This window comes from Equus quagga, chromosome 7, assembly GCF_021613505.1.
Source record: "Equus quagga isolate Etosha38 chromosome 7, UCLA_HA_Equagga_1.0, whole genome shotgun sequence".
In the NCBI taxonomy this organism is placed as follows: Eukaryota; Metazoa; Chordata; class Mammalia; order Perissodactyla; family Equidae; genus Equus; species Equus quagga.
In genome coordinates this window covers 127,308,610-127,331,456 of record NC_060273.1, presented here as the reverse complement: position 1 = coordinate 127,331,456, position 22,847 = coordinate 127,308,610, and the positions used below count along the sequence as shown (strand labels likewise).

The 22,847-nt window shown below is 47.7% G+C and overlaps 1 protein-coding gene across 1 annotated transcript in view; it reads left to right on the top strand.

Annotated features, from left to right (window-relative positions):
- Positions 1-21,856, top strand: part of THBS4 (thrombospondin 4) — a 37,142-nt gene extending 15,286 nt beyond the window's left edge. The window contains exons 7-21 of the mRNA XM_046667817.1: positions 1,614-1,751; positions 4,274-4,342; positions 6,469-6,621; positions 9,876-9,980; positions 10,582-10,689; positions 10,999-11,158; positions 12,426-12,544; positions 13,401-13,453; positions 15,968-16,161; positions 17,125-17,303; positions 17,974-18,022; positions 18,123-18,319; positions 18,909-19,081; positions 21,004-21,143; positions 21,641-21,856. Coding sequence (XP_046523773.1) covers positions 1,614-1,751; positions 4,274-4,342; positions 6,469-6,621; positions 9,876-9,980; positions 10,582-10,689; positions 10,999-11,158; positions 12,426-12,544; positions 13,401-13,453; positions 15,968-16,161; positions 17,125-17,303; positions 17,974-18,022; positions 18,123-18,319; positions 18,909-19,081; positions 21,004-21,143; positions 21,641-21,702 — 1,899 coding nt within the window. The 3' untranslated portion in view covers positions 21,703-21,856. The remainder of the gene's footprint in view (positions 1-1,613; positions 1,752-4,273; positions 4,343-6,468; positions 6,622-9,875; positions 9,981-10,581; positions 10,690-10,998; positions 11,159-12,425; positions 12,545-13,400; positions 13,454-15,967; positions 16,162-17,124; positions 17,304-17,973; positions 18,023-18,122; positions 18,320-18,908; positions 19,082-21,003; positions 21,144-21,640) is intronic.
- The last annotated feature ends 991 nt before the right edge of the window (positions 21,857-22,847 follow it).

The window sequence follows — 22,847 nt, the reverse complement described above, 5'->3', positions numbered from 1 at the left end:
GACAGGGTGGGGGCTCCCTAAGAATCCTGCATCCCCTGCAGCTTGTGGGAAAAGAAGGCAAGCTGATGACAAGAGATGACCTGAGTTGTCCTCAGGCTACGTAAAAATCACTTCCTTGTGAATCTTTGAAGACATGAGACACTGTGAGCGTGAGCGGCGGGAGGAAGGAGGCGTGACTCGTGGTTGTGGCTGTGTTTGTAATCTCTCTCTCTCTGTTTCCAGCTCATCTACTGCTCCGTGTTGCTACAATGCTGAGAATTCAGCTTTATACTCTAACACGGATTATTTCTCTTTAGCAATCTATGTTACAATTTTGATTTTTCTATACTTTTGCAAATGTGGGAGGGGGAAGATCTCTGTAAGGATATATTTCAAGGGTTGCAACTAATTTCTTCAGGCTTCCTAAAATAGAGGAGTAGAAGGGAATCTCAAACCAACAAGACCTGTTGAGGAGGGTACATAACCTGTGAGTAGCCAGAAGTGCCCAGGGACAGAGCCAGAAAGACACATCCAGCAACTACAGGCTGTTTGGCTGGCTGGCAAAGCTTCTGAAAGAGACCGTTTCAAGACCACGGTTAGCCAGTGACTACTCCAATCCCAAAGCAGGGTTCGTAGTAGGTAGCAAGGCTGCTACCAGAATGTGCCTTTCCCCTCCCACCCGGCCAGAGGAAGGCTGGCAGGAGAAATGGAGGGGGTGAGGTGCATGAAAGGAACTTAGGCACATGCTGACACACACATGTGCAGACTCACACACACACTCACACACATACGTGGTCACACACATGCAGGCAAACACACATATGTGGTCACACACATTCACATGCTTACACACATATGCAAACTCACATATCCGTGCCCACACACACAGACACACACACAGCTCCTGCAGGCTCCTGGTAGCACTCAGCTGATTATCTCCCCAAGTAGTAAGCAATTAAGATGGTCTCTAATAATCCCTCAATTGAAGAAACAGCTGCACATATTTTATAGAACTGCATCTGGTTTTTATCTGTGAGCTGGAATTTTCCTCCTTATGAAAGGACAGGAAGTGGTCATGTTTTTTACATTAGTTGAAGTGGTTAAAAAAAAAGGATCAGAATCAATCTCCTAGACTCTGAGAGCCTTGGAACAGCCACGGACTTGACAGGGCACAAAGGCAGGCACAGACTCCCATGGACCACATCCTCCTGAAGAAGCAACTGCCCTGACTTTCTCTTCTCGAGGTCTTTTCATGTGAGTGGCTGGTTCAGTAATCCCTCTGGCTCATCTAACAGCCAGCTGACAAGTGGTCCGGGAGCACCATCCTTTCACAGAGATTTTAAAAGTCCAAGTTAGAATATCAGGCAGTTTACACCGGGAGGTAGACTGGCTAACACGAAGGACTCCTTCTACTTGGCTGTGCCCTTATTCTGTAACTGACAGGCAGCCCCAGACTGTGTGGGTCAGGGATTCCGTGGGTGACTACAGAATTGGAAGGCTCTATTTCCTTTTATCATTTGGCAACCCAAAAATGGATAGTTAAATGAATAAATGAGCATGTGCAAATAGATGAGTGAAACTTGAGACTGTTTTCTCCATGTAGCTAAAGACTTTGAAATTTGTTTTGTCTCCAGTGCAAATATCATCCCTGCTACCCAGGCGTGCGCTGCGTGAACTTGGCGCCCGGCTTCAGATGTGACGCCTGCCCAGTGGGCTTCTCAGGGCCGGTGTTGCAGGGTGTTGGGATCAGTTTTGCCAAGTCAAACAAGCAGGTGGGCTGATGTCATGGTCTTCCTATTCATTTTTTATCTTAATTACCAACAGAAAAACTCTGATTGTTTCCCATCTCTTCCCGTATAACTCTTTGCCTCCTTGAACAGCCAATGCCATGTGGAATGTCATGGTGCACAATAAAGAGTTAGGACGCTTTCCCACTCATTTCTGGGCTTATACGTTCATGAAGTCTAGCAGGGAGCAAGCTGTTAAATTGGGATAATTGCGTATCACTAGCAAAACAGTGAATGAGGTGATACTGAATATGTCGCTTGATTTCAGGCTTCTATTGTTGGTCGCCAGTGAGCATTTTGTCCTGCAGAATAACTTGAGAATCAGGGAAACAAATAAAAGCTTTGAAAAATCAGGTCACTTTTATGGAGCCATTGTTGCTGATCAGAAGCTGTTTTAGAGATGAGAGGATTTCAAGAGAGGAAATAATCCCCTGGGGAAACCCCCCTTCTTCTTATATAAGCTATAAATTGCCATAAAGTACTTGAGCACTTTGTGACAGTCTCCGTTTATTTCCAAATGTCCTGCTATATCCTGGTCATTATTCAACTGACTGACTGTGAAATTCTTTTTGATGTTTTCAGCCCTTAAAAATGGTTGGTCTATAAATATATTTTACTACCTTAGGGAAATTATTACCTTTGAAGAAGGGCAGGAGTTCATTATTTCCTAGCTGCCTATCAAAGGATTCTAGAGGGCATCATTTTTTTAACTAGAGAAAGGACGCAAGCTAGACACATGTGAATGACAAGAAGCCATTCGGATAATGACCCAAAGTTTTTCCTCTCTCCTCTCATGACAAAATCTCCAAGACTAAACCAAGGAAAACAGACGAAACTGAAGGTGCTTTGTGTAAGCTGGAAGGAGCACTTCTTGGTGGATTGCCAGCAATATGGGAGACTGAACTGAAGTAGAAGGGAGCCACCTTGCTAAAATTTAATGACAAATTTAATGCATCCCTAATATCAGAAGAAATCAAAGAAAATGTGCAGATTCTAGAAACAAAAAGGGAACTCAAAGCCAGAGCTGTGGGTGGAAGCTGATGCCACAGCAGCTTGTGGGAGTGGGATTTGGGTGTAGGACCAAGGAGTGGGGAACGGGCTTTAGCACCTATGTGGGTACAGCAGATGTAGTCTTGAACCTTCAGAAAGACCTTATACTCCTGAATAAAGCCAGGAGCCTCAAAGGGCTGCCTTACCCAGTACTAAGAAATGGGAAAACTTTACCAGCCCCCAGATCAACAAGGAAGCTTGGTATCTCTGATTTGGAACATGGTTGACAGAAATGAAGGTTGCCCCGAACAAACCAAAGCTCCAAGCTTGTACCACATACGGTTGTGAGCTCCAAATCTAAGTTACACATATAATGCAGAAACACAAGCCAAAAAATGAATACAAAAACCAGCCACGGAGTAATAAAATCCCCAGGGCCCTGGCTAATGTCAAAGCCATGCCACTTTGTGAAGAGACTCCAAAACTCAGGGCCAGTCAAACGCCCACAGGCAAAAGTGGGGCCACCAAGGATATGCTCATCAACAAAAATGGCAATTTATATGAAGAGGCTACCATGAGGAAACATGATCAATAAAAAACAAGTTCAAAAGGATCAAGAGAAAAAGGGAGGAATGGATACCATAATTAAAGAACAGGGCAATGTCGGGGGAAGAAAGTAAGCAAGTTTGAAAAATAGCCATGTAAAATTTATTCAATGAAAGATATAATCATTGACATTAAAAACTCAATAGATGGGCAAGACAGATAACAGGGAATTTAGAGATTGGAAGATAGATCTAAGGAAGTCATCTAGAATGCAGCATAGAGAAATAAAGATATGGAAAATATAGATGAGAGATTAAGAGTCAAAAGAGGAGATTAACTATGTATGACTCCACTCATATGTGGAAGTTAAACATGTGGACAAAGAGAACAGATTAGTGGTTACCAGGGGAAATGGGGGTTGGGGGGTGGGCACAAAAGGTGAAGGGGTGCACTTACATGACTGACAAACAATAATGTACAACTGACATTTCACAAGGTTGTAAACTATCATAATCTCAATAAAAAGTTAAAAAAAAAGAAGAGAGTAATAAGAAAGCCCAGTGTTTGTTTAATTGTTTAATTGTAGTTCCAAAGAAAGAATAGAAAGAATTGGAGCAGAGGGAAGCTGAGAATTTTCCAGAAATGAAGAAAGATAGGAATCCTCAGATAGAAGAAGTACACTAAGTCCCAAGCAGGATAAAGAAGAACCTTCTTGACTGAAAAAGTTGTGGAACAGGTTAATCATACAAGTTGTCTTTTCTGAACAACTTTAAATACCAAGTAAGCAGCTATCACTTGGAATTAGGGTAACTACGGACGGGTACAAACACAGGGAGATGGCTGAAATGATGCTCTAATTACCGTCTACCTGAAATTCCATATCTTCACTTCACACAAAGATATCAAAACAAAGCAAAATTTATTTGCCTTTCTCCTTAAACAGAGTGTCTCTTTAAACCTTTCTGCACTAGGTCTGCGCTGATATTGATGAGTGTCGAAATGGAGCATGCGTTCTCAATTCCATCTGTGTTAACACTTTGGTAAGTGTTTCTCATGGCTGTTGTTATCGAAGCAAACCAGTTATTAAAACAAGGGTATGTTTATAAATCATAACCGCAAAACATGTACAACATATGGGCATAATATATCTGGCAAATGAGGATAAAAGTTTGTGCTGAAAAAGTTTTTAGTCTAAGAGTAATTTTATAAGTAATTTTTTATATAAAAATAATTTTATAGGCGCTAGCCTGGTAGCATAGTGGTCAGGTTCACACACTCCACTTAGGCAGCCCGGGGTTTGTAGGTTCAGATCCTGGGCACCAACCTACACACCACTCATGAAGCCATGCTGTGGCAGCATCCCACATGCAAAATAGAGGGAGATTGGTACAGGTATTAGCTCAGCAACAATCTTCCTCAAGCAAAAAGGGGAGAATTGACAACAGATGTTAGCCCAGGGTCAATCTTCCTCACCAAAAAAAAAAAAGAATTATTATTTTATAAATGCCAAACTTGTTCTTTATCTTCTATCAAAGTTGCAATGTTGGGCTTTTAAGATAAATGATTGAATAAAATATTATTGTTCTTGCATTTTAAAAATATGAAGAGCTTCTTAGTTTATATTAATAGTTCAGTATTCCAGAATATAGCCAGCCCTGTTGATCTAGTGGTTAAGATTTGGCACTCTCACTGCTGCAGTCTGGGTTCATTTCCTGGTCAGGGAACCACACAATCGTCTGTTGACTGTCACACCACAGGGGCTGCATGTTACTGTGATGCTGAAAGACACGCCACCAGGATTTCAAATAATAGCAGGCTCACCCATGGTGGGCAGGTTTCAGTGGACCCTCCAGACTAAGTCAGACTAGGAAGAAGGACCTGGCCGCCCACTTCTGAAAAATTGGCCGCTCCAAGATGATAGGTGTAGCAGAGTGGACTGTCAGGAAAGATCTACTGGTCCCATGTGTACTGCTTCTAACTTAGCACATGTCCTCGGGAAAGTGTTAATCTCTAGGTTCCTGGTTTCCTTGTATGTACAAGCATTTTCTAAAGATCAAGTCACTTATTTTAATCCTCGCAGCAACCCTGTCAATGGGCATTATTGTTATCCGCATTTTACAGTTGAAGAAACTGAGGCACAGAAAAGTTAAGTAATTAGGCTAAGGCCACACATCTCATAAGACTTCCAGTCTGGCTGCAGAGCCTCTGTTCTTATCCACAATGCCTTACTACCTAGGAATATACAGGGATTTATTGCTTCTTAGCTTTTCACCAGGACAAAGCTAGTCTGCAGAAGTAGATATGGGAGACATTGACATAAAGGTAATCACTAAAGCCACCCAGGGAGAAGGAAAGGAGACAGTGGAAGTGCCTAGAAAGTAGAACTCCAGAGAACCTCACAAACGAAGCAGACGAAGGAGAAAGAACAGAAGCCAAGAATAGGAGGCAGCTGACCAGTGGAGAATCCAGTGAGGCGGGTAGATCCAGAAAGGTCATTGAAGGGCATCCTTGGGTTTGGCGATTGAGAGTCATAAGTGACTAAAATCACTGACTTGTACACGTTACATGAGTGTCTTCTGTAATATGTAAATTTTATCTCAGGAAAGCTGTTTAAGAACAAGTCTTGCCTGGCTGTGGAGGTGCCGTTGCCATGGGGCTGACAGCTCATTTGCCAGGTTTCTTCCGTAGCAGCCCACCTCATCAAGAATTCTCAGTGCAGGGCCACCAACATCACCAACATTTCTCTGTACACCTGTTCGTTTTCTCTCAATTGTAAAAAAGCCAAAGGAGCAGTAAAAGAGAAAATTTCTAACTGGCTTTTTAATCCAACCATCTCCCCTGTCCCCAGAGGAAAGCCTCTCACTGGGACTTTCAGCCCTTTCCCCCTCCGCCCCCCATAGCAGAGCTGGCAAGTCAAAGTGATGGTGGTTCCCTGTCTAGCCTTATTCTGCATCAGTTCTGTTCCTTCACGGCTGCATCTTCCAATCTGGTGGCATCTTCCCCAACATTCATACCATCTTATAAGACGTACACGGAAGCAGAGAGGCAGGCATGGGTCTCCCTTAGTCCTGGCATCGCTGAGGACATAGAAACATAAACACCATCATGGTACCTTTGCTAACAGTTCCAAGCCCCTGGCTCATCGTCTTGTCCTTGCTCCCTGCAGGGGTCTTATCGCTGTGGGCCTTGTAAACCAGGGTACACTGGCGATCAGACAAGGGGATGCAAAATTGAAAGAAACTGCAGGAATCCAGAACTGAATCCTTGCAGCGTGAACGCGCAGTGCATCGAAGGGAGGCAGGGGGATGTGACGTGCGTGGTAAGTTGTTTGTTACTTGCTTTATCATTTTTGCCTCATCCATTTTAAACACCACCCCTCCCTGATTTCTACTTGCTTCAGGGTAAATGCACTCAAAAATGGAAACATTTCGGTCAAGATAAACAGAGGATGTAATAGGAACAGGGTCATCAATTGAGTTTGTGGGGAGCAACCTGAAGTCCATCTAACCATCAGTTGCCTTTTCTGTCCCTCTTGGCCGTGGGTCAACACCATCCCCTTGGGCACCTCAGTGGTGGAGCCCCAGCTCCCAAGCGCCCTCTGTGGAAAGCCCGAGAAGTGAGCAGCACGAGGTGAAGGAGTCTCCTTCCCTCTCTTCTGTCTCCTGCCCTCGCTTGTTTATATGATTTATTAGTGTACTGCTGTCATTTCTAATTGGCCTCACACTTTCGAAATCTGACCCAATACTCCAGGAGGTGGGTGGCACTGGAGAGGTGGTGGGTCGTATAAACCCTCAGAGGGAAACCTCCCGTCTCCCGCAGGTGAGTGGGTGAGGGCGGAGGGCGCCATGCTGTGTCCACCCCCATCTAGATTCAGGAATAGCTCAGTGGGTGGTCACTCTTCTTCCTGTGCATTTCCCAGCCCTGGAGCCAAAATGGGAAGGAGGAGGCTGGGACGAGAACAGGCCAGTCACTGCCTGAATTGGGTCTCACGCCAGGCGTGTTTAGTGGGCCCTTGGTAAAGAAGGCGGCTCGTTCCTGCCATCCACTCCCAAACCCCAGGCTCCTGAGTCCCTGGGGATTCTAGGCACGAATGAATCAGCCATCTTCAGCTGCACACCTCCTCCTTCCTTCCCAGTGAGCCAGGCCCTTGGCAGGTGGCCCTTCAGAGGCTGAGACTCACAGGTACATGCTGATAACCTCCGAGCAGCAGGATGGATTCTGGGAGACTTTTTCCCTCTTCTTTATATCTCAAACTTAGACTTCTTTATCTTTATGCTGGCAAAATTTTCTACAGTGAGCATATCACTTTTCAAACAGGAAAAATGAGAAGAATCAAAAATAAGTTAAAGAAATAAATGTAATGAGGTCAGCTCTCTCCAGCAATGTAGGTAGTCTGTAACAAGGTCCTGAGGAAGCAGCGAGCTAGGGTGGAGGGGGGGAAAAAGTCAACAATTTCCCTCATTCCTGTTGCTCGCGCGTGTTTATTACCATTGAGAGGCAAGTGTATATCTATGTTTAAATCCTCATTTTCTGTGAACAAATTAACAACTTCCCTGGGATGGTGGGTGATGGGGCTCTTAATATGTTTTTGAAATTGTAATAAGGTACAACGACAGATGGTAAAGGATTAATACGCTTGGTGTGACTACTAAAATAACGTAATCTGCCAGAAAATGGCTCATTAAAAATGTATTTGTTCCTAGAGGGAATTTTTTCTTCATTAAAATGAGTCAAGGACATACCCCACGGCTGAGCCTTCCAGGCCTTCTGAAGGCCCTGCTGAAGCAATTGAGCGGAAATAGGGGTAGTTTTGGGAGGGCTGCCTTTGGAATCCTGCCTCCTAAATCTCTGGTTGCAGAAGGAGAGCGCAGATGATTGAGAACAGGCAGGCTGCGGCTTAGAAAGTCACCAGTCTTAAATCACCTTATTTTGATTAGTGAGGTCAGGAAATTTAATATTGACTCATGTAAGGTTTCCTTTCCTTTGGCCCTGACTCTGTTCCCCTCAGACTCTTCCCTCTCCCTGCCTTTCTGGTTCTCTTTTATTTTCTAGGCCCCCTTCTCCCCTGTTCTTTCTGCTCTTCTGCCACCCCTCCTCCTCCTGGGCTGAGCTCCCAGGGACCCCTCATCCCCAGGACACCACTTGTGGAATGACTTCCTTTCTCTGGTTTCTCAGCCATCCTTTAACTAGGCCAACGAGGGTACAGAATGTCAGAGGAGGAGCTCAAGCAAATAGAAATGGCGAAAGACAGTGACCAGGACGAGCCTGAGTTCAAGTCCCAGCTCTGACACTTTGTGCGAGGGACTCAACCACTCTGAGCCTAGTTGCCCTTTTTGTAAAATGGGATAAGGATGGCCTTGCAGCATCAGTGTAGGCATTGGAGAACATGGTTATAGAGTCTGGTTTGGCATAACTGTTATTTTAATGCCTGTTCTGCTGACAGTGAAGGCTTGTTCCCAGCGGCTGATGTTAAGAGCCCACCTGGAGGGTGGTAGGGTAAGAGCCCACCCCTCCAGGGAATAGAGAACGTGCACACCCTGCACTGCGCCTGTGAGAACCTTCTTCTGTTAAAAGAAAAGGGTATGAACCGAGGTACAGCACCTCGGAAAGTTCCTCCTTTGGTGGAGATTGATCGAGAAGACTGTCAGATTCAGAGATAGGACTGTGGCCCAAGAAGATAAGGAAAGTGCCACATAGGCCACTCCACCCATTCACGCATTCATTTCCACTGGGAGAAGATAGTTGACCATAATATGGGGGACATTTTGACAATAACTCAAAATTACAAATACAAATACCCTTTGAACCAGGAATCATCCCACTTTGAACCATCCCACTAAGAAACTGGTACATGTGCAGAATGACAAATGTACTAGAATTATTTGTGGCAGCACTGTTTGCAATAGAAAAAGATTTTAAAAACCTCACATCCACCAGGAGAGGACTGGTTGAATTAATTGAGGCAGACGCATACCACACCTTATGTATGATACATCCGTGGCCAAAAAGAATGACATGAATCCACGTGGAGTGATATGGAAAGAGCTCCAAGATACAATGTTAATTGAAAAAAATCAAGGTGAGGGTGGGGGGAGGGCACAAAGGGTGAAGTGGTGCACCTACAACAAGACTAACAGTAATGTACAACTGAAATTTCACAACGTTGTAAACTATCATAATCTTAATAAAAAGTGAAAAAAAATCAAGGTGCACCACTGTGTATGTGTGTGCTACAAACTGTGTTAAAGGAAAAAAAGAGAGTGTGCCTGTGCATTTGCTTGACTAAGCACAGCGTGTCTCAGAAAGTGTACATGAGAACAGATCGCCCTGATTGCCTGAGCAGAGGGAACAGGTGTGGAAAGGAGTTTCACTATAACTCCCTTTATATTTTTTGAATTTTGAACCATTAGACTGTTGAAAAACAACCTGATGGTTTTAAAATCCTACCCAACAAAGCTTTCTGGCTCTGAGCCCTCCCTCTGGGGATGCACACACAGGAGCGAGGCCCTTGTTAGCCACCAGCCTCCCACCAGGCTCAGCTTCGCAGGCCTCTGATGGGCTTTCCCTTCACAGTGCGGAGTTGGTTGGGCTGGTGATGGATACATCTGTGGAAAGGATGTGGACATCGACAGCTACCCTGATGAGGAACTGCCATGCTCTGCCAGGAACTGTAAGAAGGTAAGGAGGACAAGCAGGAAAAAAGACACACACAAACACACATACACTTGGCTTCCCAAGGGCACATCTTATCTGGGGGAGAGGTTCTGTGGGTTCCATTTAAAACTGCATTTTTAAAGTAGCTGCATCTAAATGTAGCAAAACAGTCATCAACGACAAAGCCAGGCAGCCTTGGTCAGTCTCGAGGTCAGAAATAGTTTTTGGCTTAAGACAGATGTAGATGGGAGTCGGGGAAATAGGGAGAAGTTGGTAAAAGGGTACCAACTTTCAGTTATAGGTTGAATAAGGTCTGAGGATCTAATGTAGAACATGGTGACTATAGCTGATAACACTGTATTGTGTGATTGAAATATGCTAAGAGAGTAGAACTTAAATGTTTTCTGCCCCAAAAAGGGGGGGGGGGGGGAATAATATGTGTGGTGATGGATGTGTTATTCAACTCGATGGGGGAAATCCTTTCACAGTATACATGTATATCAAATCATCACATTGTACACTTTAAATATCTTACAATTTCACCTGTCAGTTATCTCTCTATAATGCTGAAAAAAACAAAAAGACAGATGTGGATTTCTCTCTGAGCTGTGTTTCCCCCCCTTAGGACAACTGCAAGTATGTGCCAAATTCTGGCCAAGAAGATGCAGACAGAGATGGCATTGGAGATGCTTGTGATGAGGATGCTGATGGAGATGGGGTCCTGAATGAGCAGGTACCTGCTTTGCTGGGAAGGCCTGTGAATTGCCACATACTAGGGGTGATGGAATAAAGTCCATGAAGTCAACTGTTTATATTCATCATCCCAAATGTTAGTTTCCATGCACGCATTCCCTTAGCACTGCAACTTTTTATTCTAAGATTCTCAAATGTTTAAAATATGAAACTGACAAACTTGGGCCTCCTGAGTTCTGACAACTCATGACGATGGGGGTGGAGGTTGGGCGGCATCCACCACACGGCTGGGCACACAGGAGGGATTCAGTGAAAGTCTGAGTAAATGTTCAGTCTTCTGATCCTTTAGGATAACTGTGTCCTGACTCACAACATGGACCAAAGGAACAGTGACAAAGATATCTTTGGGGATGCCTGTGACAACTGCCGGAATGTCCTAAATAATGACCAGAAAGACACTGATGGGGATGGAAAAGGGGATGCCTGTGATGATGACATGGATGGCGATGGTGGGTTTGCTTGCTTTGTCTTTTTTGGGGGGACTCATTTGTCTGTTTGCCCTTGTTCTCTGCTAGGAGCAGGAATGGACCGACTGACTCAGGGGGCCTTCCCGCTCCGGGTGGTTCCAACACAGCCTATGCCTGGGGGACCTGAGGTCCACTTGTTTCTGTGGAAGGAGATTCCACAGCCCACCCTCCTTTTGAATAACCTTGGGTGTTTCTGGAACTCTACATCATTGCCAGAACCCTTGTAGGAGTCCCTTCAGGCAGTGTCTTTCAGGGCTGTGTCTTTGTAGGGCATCTGTCTTCCAGATTGTACCTTTGCCCACTCCTCACCGTCCCTTTCCTGCGTGAGAGTCCTGGAAATGGAGAATTGAACTAGGGGCCTTGAACAGGGCCACAGGCTACCGCCTCCGAGTCGGGCTCCTGCTGCAGAGAACCAGGCATTTGCCAGACATGGACATCCCCTGCCTGTTCTGGGAAGGGCTGTGGAGGCAGGGCGGCTGCATCACCCAGCTCCAGGGTCTGCTGAAGGGGCCTCCTGTTGTGGTCTGTGTGCATGGCGCCCCCTGGAGCCTCACAGGACTTGAGGAAGGACATTTGTTCCTGTAGAGCTTCCATAACACATAGATGACTATCATCAAAGTGCAGGTGGCTCCAATAGTTTCTGAAAAACAGCACATGACAACGTCTTGAAGGAAACTCCTTTTAGAAATACACTCCCCACCCCAGTGCTGTGCTGGTAAACCAGCTCAACAAAACATACACAAAAAGCTCCGAGTTGTAGCATTTGCCAGTTTCCATGATGTAACTACCACTCCCACCATCGCTGATTTCAAGCTAACAGTGCGAGACGACAGGATTGAAGGGGAAGCTGGGAAGAGAGCGTCACAATGGGCCGGCTCCAGCATACCCCTGCCAGAGCCCTTAGTCTCAGTCACAGTTCACATGCCCACAGGTGCTCCCTCTCCAGGCGTGGCCCACCTAGCCCTCGGGACCCCCTCCTCTGGTTGCAGTGACAGCCCTTGCTGTGTTGGACAACTTATAACTCACTGGATAAATGCCTCAGATCACCCTTCGTTTTCAAGTCACCCAGAACCCATCCTTTGACGCTACGTCCAGATAACTGCTAAAAACACAGTGGCTGTCTGAGGGTGGCCCCAGCAGAGGCCACTACTGCCTGTGTGCAGGCGTGATCGCCACAGCACCTACAAGTCTGTGTCCCAGACCTCTCTGGGGTGTTCGCCTGCCTCAAGGAAGCATTTGTTTCTCATAGGAATAAAAAACATTCTGGACAACTGCCCCAAAGCTCCCAATCGTGACCAACAGGACAAGGATGGTGATGGCGTGGGGGATGCCTGCGACAGTTGTCCTGATGTCAGCAACCCTAACCAGGTTAGTAGGATACAGGGAATGCAGTCTCTGGGCTGAATTCCATACGCAAAGATTCACTGAAGACCAATGTCTAAAATCACAGCACAGCCCGCCGGCTCAGTTCTTTGCTGTTGCTGCATACCTAACAGAGCAGAGGGGGTGAAATTGCAGACTTCAGGCCCAGAGGTGACAGGAAGGACATTACAGGAGATCTGAGGCCCTCTGGACTAATCTCCCAGGCTAGCTGTAGATAGCCTGTGACATTAATAATATGAGTTTAATGATGCCCAAAACAAATTTTTTCTGCAGACAGGAAAATATTATGTGGAAATTAACCGTTTAGTCCCAAAACCCCTACACAGCCTGTGTGTGGACGTTTCAGATTAAGTTCAGTAGCGACGTGGTGTTCCCCTCTCACTCCTCCTTCCTGTCTGGATAATTGGCTGTGATGGGTCGTGGGTTTTCTAAGCCCTGAGAGAGGGAGTCATTGTTCCCTCTGTGACTCACTCCCATGCTGGCTCCACTCCAACATGCAGAAGCACATCACCACCAGAGTGCCTCGTCCCCGTGCCTGTGGCTGGCTCCCCTCCGACCCGTGCCAGAGTTCCGCATCTCCACCTGCGGCCACGCTGCCCCAGTGCCCTTCCCAACCAGCTCGTCTGGTGTGTAGGCAGCCCATCCATGGAGCTTGATATTTTGGAAGGCCTTTTGTGAAAGTTCAGCATTGTGCCTACATTGATATGGTGTTGTCCTTTTGCAGTTTTGCATCACCCCAATTCCAGAGATCCAGTGAGGATGGACCAGGTCTGCCTCCTCTGGAACATTCTGTGCATGCAGGCCCAGGGATAAGTAACAACACATTCTGTTCTCTTTGCAGTCTGATGTGGATAACGACCTGGTTGGGGACTCCTGTGACACCAACCAGGACAGGTATGGCACATCTCCCAGCGGCACAGGGCCAGATGTGCTCTTTCTTTCAGAGCTTTCTGCTGCCACCATGCTTTGGGATCTCTCTGGGTAGACTGAGCTGCTCAGGGGACAACAGCCCTGCCTCCTTGAAAGTTCTGCATGGGGGTCACAGTATCAGGAGGGGCCACTAGGCACTCTAGCAAGTGAGATTCTATTACAAGACAGGCAGCATAGCATCTCGCTGCAGAGATGGGCTCTGGAGTGACACAGTTCTATTTAAGTCCCAGCTCCTTCACTGACAAACAGCCGGCCTTAGGCAACTTACCTAATCTCTCTGTGCCTCGATTTTCTCATCCGTAAAAGGGGAATGACACGGAAGGTAGCACATAGGACTGTTGTGAAAATTAACTGAGTTAATTTATGAAGAGTGCACATTACAGTTTCCATTCCATTGACGGCACTCTGCAGGTATTCGCTCTTTTACTATTCTACTTTGAGCGCAGGAAAGCTTCTCCATTGTCCCGTAATAGAAAGCTTCAGTTTGCTGAGAGATCACTGTTATTTCATTGTCCTTAGGATTTTTTCTTTCAGTCTCCTTTATTTGAGTGGAATTGTTCTATGCAAATGAATGTTGTCAGCCCTGCTCGCCCCACATGGATGGAGCCCTTTGTTAGGACACACGGCTGGATCAGATGCCGTAGGAACATCACCAAAAACACAGACGTGTGCAGCTCTGCCCCAGAGGTCCTGCGGTCCCCCCCTCTCCACCCTTTCATTTCTGTAGGGAATCCTTATAGAGGCAGTGGGCCAGGATGAGAGGCAGGGATTCTGAAAGGCAAAGCAGGAAGGAACGTAGCTTGCCCTTCTCAACCTCTTCTGAGAGGTTGCCCTGCAGACAGCGGTTCTCAAGCCAAACCTTGCTCAAGGCCAACTCCTATAAAGTCCCCTCTCCGTCCTTGTGCTCAGTGTCCTTGCTGCAAAGTACATGCTCAGCAAGTGAACTTAAACACATCTGTCAATCTCTCAGAATCTCAATTTCTTCATGCAACAGAGAGATAATTAAATGCATCTGGCAGGTTATAGTGAAAATGAAGGATACTGCAGGGAATGCCCCTGGCCCAGTGCTGGCCCTCAGGTGACCTACAGAAAGTGGTGGCTGTGTTATATTGTTGCCACAGCTTGAGGAGAGGCAAGTCCACAACAGAGTCTCACATAGGATGTCTCCATTTTTGAGAGGAAGGCAGAACTGGTGCCGTGGCAACCTCGCTAAATGATGCCCATCAGGAATGTTTCCTGTTGCAGGTCATCCTGTACTCTGATCGCCGTCAAAGTAATTTCTAAAATATCCTATTCCACCAGCCGCTAGATATTTGCCTAAAATAAATGACTCATTCTGCTACGTTTCCCACAAACTTGAACCCTGGCGAGGAGGACAGGAACTGCTTGCTTTTGCATAAAAATCTTCAAGCCTGTATAGAATGGCCACTAATGGAAATAGCTCAAGCTTGTGATTTCAAAAGCAGCCCTGCTACATGCCCAGGAATTTCACTGTTTGAGCCGTGTTGTCTCTGCTTGTCCAGGTTGGCCTCATGTTCTCTGGGACCCACCCCGGGAAGCATGGCGTGAAGGACATAGACTGGTCCCTGGCACCCCTCTCCGTCCCATCCTAGACTGCATAGGGGCAGTTCCCAGCCCAGCACAGCCCATGGGTAGAGCCAGGTGAAGGGAGTATCTACTCTGATCCACAGTAGCCACAGGCGGTCTCCATCACCTCAGGGAAACCTTGGGGACAGGGCAGCCTCATCCTCGGGTGGCCATTAGACCTGGAAAGAAGAAAAATCAGGCAGGCAGAGAATGAGGGTTCTGAGAAGTGCTTTACAAGCCTGAGCCCAGCCTACATGCCCACCTGTGGGGAAGCAGCGGCTCTGTCCTCTTCGCCACTCTCCTGCTGGCCCTCACATCCAATCCTGCTTGGGTCCGCTGGCAGGGGATTATGAAGAGTAATAGAAAGGAAAACATTGCAAGGCTTCCTAAGAGCCTGGTGGTTAGAAATGCTTTTTCATCTATTAAAATTGAATATGCACCATTCTAATCACTCAATCTTCACAACAACCCTATGCAGTAGGCTTTGTTATGTTCCCATTTTACGGAGGAGGACACTGAGCCATCGAGGGGTCAGGGATCATGCTTGGGGCCACAAGCTGGTGCGCAGCTGAGCCTGGGTTCACACCGAGCAGTCTACTCCCTGGCCCTCACATTGTTCCCTTTGCACATCAGTCCCAGGGACCGATAGGAGCATCTGGTCACAAAATCATGGAAACCAGCCCTATCTTCCTGCGTAGGACCTGATCTACTTGAAACAGGTTGAGGAAGTGGGGAAAATGGTCTCTGAGCCCAGAGGGCAGCCTCATCTAAGGACATGTGGGTTTGATACTAGACCAAGCCTGGTTAAAACCCCAAACCCAAACTCTCCCTCCTGAGCGCTGGACTCTTCCTGCCCTCTGTGATGCAAACCACCTCTCCTTCCTCACACAGTGACGGAGACGGGCACCAGGACAGTACAGACAACTGCCCCACTGTCATTAACAGTGCCCAGCTGGACACTGACAAGGATGGAATTGGTGACGAGTGTGATGATGACGATGACAATGACGGCATCCCAGACCTGGTGCCCCCTGGACCAGACAACTGCCGGCTGGTCCCCAACCCAGCCCAGGAGGATAGCAACAGTAAGTGGGCACAGCCCAGGGCTGCGTGGGACCCCGGGCTCCCTTCAGCCAGGCACCTGGTGGCGCACCTCTCCCAGGGAACCGGCTTCTCTGAGTAGCCACAGCCTGTGTGGACAGTAGACGTGTGGTAGACACTGGTTTCCACCTCTGTCTGAGAAAAGCTGCTTGGCAGCTTCCGAGTGGCCCTAGGATGAGATCCTAGGAGCAGAGAAGCAGCCTCACGCACCTGCTCCAGGGGCTTGGAGAGCTGCTCCACCATCCCGCTTGCTCCTTTCACCAGGAGTCACAGCAGCACATGGCTTAGGTGGGGCCATAAACTCAGATGCCTGCGGGGCCAAGCAGATAAGGAAAGGGATGCACAAAGCCAGAAATGAGGCAGCAGAGAGCTGAGGACTGTGGCGAGCTGGTGGGGCATGTCCATCCACAGCTATGCAAATTCAGATATCTTAATACCATCATGTCAGCGGAACAAAACACACGGTGGGCCAGCTTCAGCCTAAGGACCACCAGAAATTACGGTCGTAGAGATGCTGTGGTGACAATAATTCCCCTGTTTTATATACATTATAGTCCAGAAAGTGCTAGAGACATTTTGCTTGTGTAAGGTCAGGCTTAGGATCCTCCAGTTGGTGAACCCCACTGTCCTCAGAGGACACCCAGAGTTTCCTGTAAGGTCAGTTTTGAATGGTTGCCCTCCACTCTGTCCCCAGGAAGTTCTTTTGATCACATTCAGTGGGGTTCACCAACCCACCACAAGGACTCTGGGGTGGGGGCCCAGGGCCAGCTCAGATGCAGCTGATTCTAGGGCTTCTCTCCCGATGAGGGTGCAAACCAGAGCCCTGGAGGTGGAGCTTGGGCTCTCTTCCGCTCCTTGCCCAGCCCGTTTCTCTGTCGAGGAATGGTGGGGTCTGGGTGGGGGTGTCGGTACGATCAACCTCCTCTCGCCTCCTCCTCCCCACTCAGGAGACGGTGTGGGAGACATCTGTGAGACAGACTTTGACCAGGACCAGGTCATCGACTGGATCGACGTCTGCCCAGAGAACGCGGAGGTCACCCTGACCGACTTCAGGGCCTACCAGACTGTGGTTCTGGACCCTGAAGGCGACGCCCAGATCGATCCCAACTGGGTGGTCCTGAACCAGGTGAGTGTCACATGGCCGGCAAGAGCTCAGCTTTGCCTCTCAACACAGGCCCTTCTGAGGGCAGTAGGTAACTTTGGAGGGTGCTGACTGCAAGCCAGGTGCTGTTCCACATTGCATTTATTCCTCACAATAGCCCTACCACAAAGCAGTCATCAGCCCCGTGGTACGGATGATGAGACTGAGTCTCATGAAGCTTTAATGGTGGCTCACGGAAGCACTGCAGGAGGATGGCTGAGATTGCTGGCATTGGGACCCAGGTGGTCTGACCCTAGAGCCAGGCTCCTGATCTCTCTAGGAGACTGCCTCCTGCGTGTCCTGGTCACTGTGTGACTGAAGGAGGAAGGCACAGAGAGGCTTAAGCTTTCTAGCATCACCCAGCAAGTCACCTTCATTAGAAGTGTACGTTCTCCAAGTAAGAGTTTATTGGATCAGCTTAAATGACAATTTCAGCAAAATTATTTCTATTCTGCTTTGAACTTTTTTTTTTTTTAACAAATTAGTCCTTTCTTTGAGCACATAATCAGGTACAGCAATTCCTCAGATAATGAGATCTTTACGTGGAGGTCAGACATCACTTACCACTCACCCATGACGCCTGAGGTTCTGGGCGTCCTTGAGCTTTCTCCAGGCCCTCTAGGATTGCTCTTAACCCCTCCAACTCTCTCTGCAGGGCATGGAGATCGTGCAGACCATGAACAGTGACCCCGGCCTGGCAGTGGGTATGTCCAGGGCCTCAGTTACCACTAGTGTAGAATTCACTCTTTCCAGGTGTTCCTGTGGCTTGTCTGCCTTTCTAATGTCTTATCCTGATCTCTGCAGGGTACACAGCTTTTAATGGAGTTGACTTTGAGGGGACCTTCCACGTAAACACCCAGACGGACGATGATTATGCCGGCTTTATCTTTGGTTACCAAGACAGCTCCAGCTTCTACGTGGTCATGTGGAAGCAGACAGAGCAGACGTATTGGCAGGCCACCCCGTTCCGAGCTGTTGCAGAACCTGGCATTCAGCTTAAGGTGTTGGTGGTTTAAAGTCACTCGTCTCCCTTCCTTCCAGGATCTTCACCCTCCTTTTAAATTCTGGTTTCTCCCATATGGCATTTAGTTCATCCGAGAAGTTGATGCATTTGTGCTAGTGTTCAGGTCAGGGCCCTGCCTTCATTCCCACGTACGAGCTACATTCTAACCCCTGGGTGCCTCTAATGGTGAGAACGTCAACCCGAGTAAAGATTTGGGGGTACATCTTCAGGCACACCATGTTGGAGATGGGCTCGTCTGTTTCCTTGAGAGGGCTGACTTTGAAGGCTGAGCGACTACGCCTGTCCTTCCTGCTGGGAGAAAAGGCAGACTTCAAGCCCCCATCAGACAAATGTGGGGAACGATGGATTTACAGCAGGAAAAATGTGGAACGGGCTAGTGGAATATTGGCCAGTGCTGATTACTAATGGGTTGGGGTCACCTCAGTAGACATGGCACTTAAGTGGTTATGCTTTTGTCTGAATCCAAGGCAGCCAGATCGTCCCCAAGAATTCACCACCCTAGGCACCCAGGAAGGGTGGGTGGTCTGTGCATTCTGTTCTAAAGCCTTGCCTGTGTCATTGTCCAGGCCGTGAAGTCTCAGACAGGTCCAGGGGAGCATCTCCGCAACTCCCTGTGGCACACCGGGGACACCAGCGACCAGGTGAGGCTGCTGTGGAAGGACTCCAGGAACGTGGGCTGGAAGGACAAGGTATCCTACCGCTGGTTCCTGCAACACCGGCCCCAGGTGGGCTACATCAGGTAGGCAGAGGGCCCGTCTCCTCACCTGGCACCTGAAGCAAAGCGCCCGCTCATTCAGCACCGCAGAGCCCTCGCTGCCCTGAGCAGTCCTGACCCTCAAGGGCATGCCAGGATTTCTGAGACCTCAGACTGACCACTGGACAGGAGGGCCAAACTGGGGTGGAAGGACCTTCACAGGGGGAGGTCTCAGCCCCAGGGGCCTGGTGCACTTGAATGGTGATCCCTCCTGCTGTGCTCTCAGAGATGCCCGAGCGTGGACACACTGACCGGTGTGGGCTGGGACGTGGGGCCGAGTCTCCATCCACACCTCCCCTGCAATCCCTCTGGGCCCTGAACGATCACTTATTCAAATATGTCCCACTGCACCGCAGGGACTCCCTTCCCGTCTGTCTTCCCTCCTGGACTGCAAACTCCGTGAGGACAGCGCCTGTGTCTTAGTTTATCTTGGTCCCCAGTGCCTGGCACGATGCACGCGGCGTGAACTGATCTTCACGTGCGCCAGTGTCATCTGCCTATTTTCCTAGAGAACTATTTCAGAACAAAAGCTAAAAACTATCCCCAGAAGTTAGGATGGCTTAGGACTACATCTCTGAAGTTCAGACTTACGTATTGTGCTTCCCGTCTCATTCCTCAGACTTACAGATCAGCGCCCACGCCAGCCTCCATAGCGCATTTGGGAAGGTGTACTGATTGCCTTCCGCTGACCAGGGCAGGAAAGCAGCCTAGTGGAGAAAAGGAAATCACGAGGGCTAGTTCATGTTTTGCTCTTCTCTGAGACATTATGTCAAATGTTCTGTGTTTGTCTCACAGTAACATAATCATGTTCTCAGCCCGATTAAGCCTAACACCTCTTTCTTATAACAAATATTTTGAAATGTACCCTCTTCTGTCCCAAAATGAAATCATAGAAAATAACCTACCTGCACCTATAATTTTAGAAAATCAATCTGATCCCTAAGAATATAATAGAGAAAAGAGAATAATTTATAACAAAATCTTGTAAACGCTTGGGCAGGACCACACCAGAACACAAAGTGAGACAGGCACTTGCGCCGTTACCTGGAATCACTGTGGGGGTGACATTCTAACACAGGCTGTGGTTTTGGTGACTTAAATACTGCAGTGGTCTTGCCAACAGTGATGGGAATTTCTATAATGGTGGACAGCTCTTAATTTTCAAACACAACAAGGTACTCAACAGTTTCTCAATTTACCCTAGAAAATTCACTTTATATTAAAACTGCAATAAGTACTTGATGTTCACAAGTGAAAACAAGTTAGTTTCTAGGCCTGGATAATTGTACACAGGCTCTTCACTTACCCAAGTGTCTGGAGGAACATTCCAGAAGTGTATGGGATGCAGGAAAAGTTTTGATTGTTCTCTTCAGGATATTGTAAGCCATCAGCATCCCTGGCTTCTGTCACTGAATGCCACAGTGACAGTCATAAATACCCTCACAAATTTCTACAGCCTTGCTGAGGGCACGCTGTCACTCCTGATGAGAATCTCTGCTCTGAGATTCCAACAAATGATATCAGTCAGACCTAAGGAGAGGAGCCGTTTTTCAGCATGGTGTCTAGACAAGGTAACTCACAAGACAATGAAGTCGCAAAGCCTCTTAGTCCTGGGTCGTATTGCGACCCAGCAAGTTCCCATCAAGTTTGACTCTGTGCCCAACATCGTGTTACACCTTTGGAGAGACAGAAGATAGAGCACATGGACACACGGTCCCTGACCTCATGGAGCTTCCAATCTAGCAGGAAAGGGGGACAGCTGGAGCACATGCAGGTCTGTGACAAATGGAGTATGAAGGAGAGAAAGATGCGGGTGTCTGAGGAGTGGGACCCTGGTCTCATGATGGGCACTTCACCCTGACCATGATGAGTTTCACGGAGACCCGCTCGGGCTGTGTTGTCTGCAGGGTACGATTTTATGAAGGCTCCGAGTTGGTGGCTGACTCCGGGGTCACCATCGACACCACCATGCGTGGAGGCCGGCTTGGCGTCTTCTGCTTCTCCCAGGAAAACATCATTTGGTCCAACCTCAAGTATCGCTGCAATGGTAACGTACAGTCTTGTTACTGCAAGTATTATTACTCGAACTAATCAAATAATGCCACCTCATTTTTATAGCACACTTTCCTCCCAGAAGCCCAAAGCTCATGCGCATTAAAACCTGATAGTCCCTGTGTCACCGAAGTAAAAGGTAGATTTCACTTTTCCTATTTGATGGAGGAGGAAATCGAGACCCATGGAATTAAACTGCTTGGTTTAGGATTCAGTCAGGTTTAATTTACAGGCAGCCTTTATTTTCATATGGCTCAAACATAGTCAGACTCAAAATTTGCTCTGCCTGCTAATTTTCTCGAGGCCTGTGAATGAGCACTCCTGGGCTTTAAGCCAACAATTTGCAGAGCAGCCTGAAGTCGAAAGTGGCTGCCGGGCCAGCTGGGCAGGCTGACACTGACCCCTACAGGATGCCCGCACAGCAAGAGAGGGACGGGCCTCCAGGGTGTCAGCAGCCTCACTAACCCCCGCTGTGCCTCTTCTTGTTTGCAGATACCATCCCAGAGGACTTTCAAGAGTTTCAAACCCAGAATTTCGATCGCCTGGATAATTAAACTGAGGAAGCAATCCGTAACTGCTTCTCCAAACACTAAAGCCATGTATTTTTTAACTTCCTTCTTTATATACACTGTGGCTTTCTTTTACCAGCCCAAATATATCAAACTTTTTATATGAATGTGCCAATAAAGAAGAGATAATTTCTAAAAACCGTGGTACTCAGACATCACTTACGTGCGGCTCAGGCTCAGATGGTGTGTTGTTCTCCGAGGCAGCCACGTTGAACTCATAGGGGGATCTTTTTCCTCAGACCAGGTCAGTGTGAGATGGAGCGTGTGCGTGACTCAGAAGGCCCAGCCCAAAGGTCTCACCTTCGGTCACTGCAGTTAGCATCATACAGAAGCCTAACTGTCCATGCTCACCTCTGCAGCCTCCTTATTCTGGGTAAGGAGCCTCAGAAACGTGTGCCAGGGGTACCTTCCCTCTGAAGACTTTTCCTGACCAATCCTGGGCCAGATTTGCCCATTTCTTTCTGATACCCACCCCCACCCCCGACACCTTCCACACAGACTATCCCAGCGCCTTCCACACAGTTATTACTCTTATGTATGTATTTCGCTCCCCCTAGTGGATGTCATCTCGTTGAGCATAAAGGGCCGTGTCTTACTCCAGTCAGTATCCCCGCTGTGTCGCATAGTACCTGGCATATAGTAGCTATCAGTAGAAGTTTGCTGGTCAGTTGGATGACCGCATCTTAACTAGAGGTCAGTAGTGCAGATGGATCACGTAAGCCCTCCTACGACTCAAAAGCTGCTCACCACACGTGCCCTGACCCCAGTGGTGTCAGTAGCGTTGCTGTATGTACAGGGTGGAAACTTGCCTAATTGATGCACTAGCCTTTCTGCCATTCCATTTGTAAGGCAAAGATCCAGGCAAATTTTTATAAATTCCCTAAGCATTTTGTTTTAAAGAATATTGCTGGGTAGTAACATATCCTCCTATTCCATAATTCCTGGAAATATCTTAAATCATAAATAAAGGATAAACACTCCGAACACAGTTTTATCACAGTTTCCGTCGTCAGACAGCACCGTGGCACAGTGTGAGCAACGTGAGAGACGGAAAGCCTGCAGGAGTGTGGGCTCACAATTCAGGGAGAGCGATCTCCCACATCCGGGTCTTCAGTGAGTGGACAGAACTC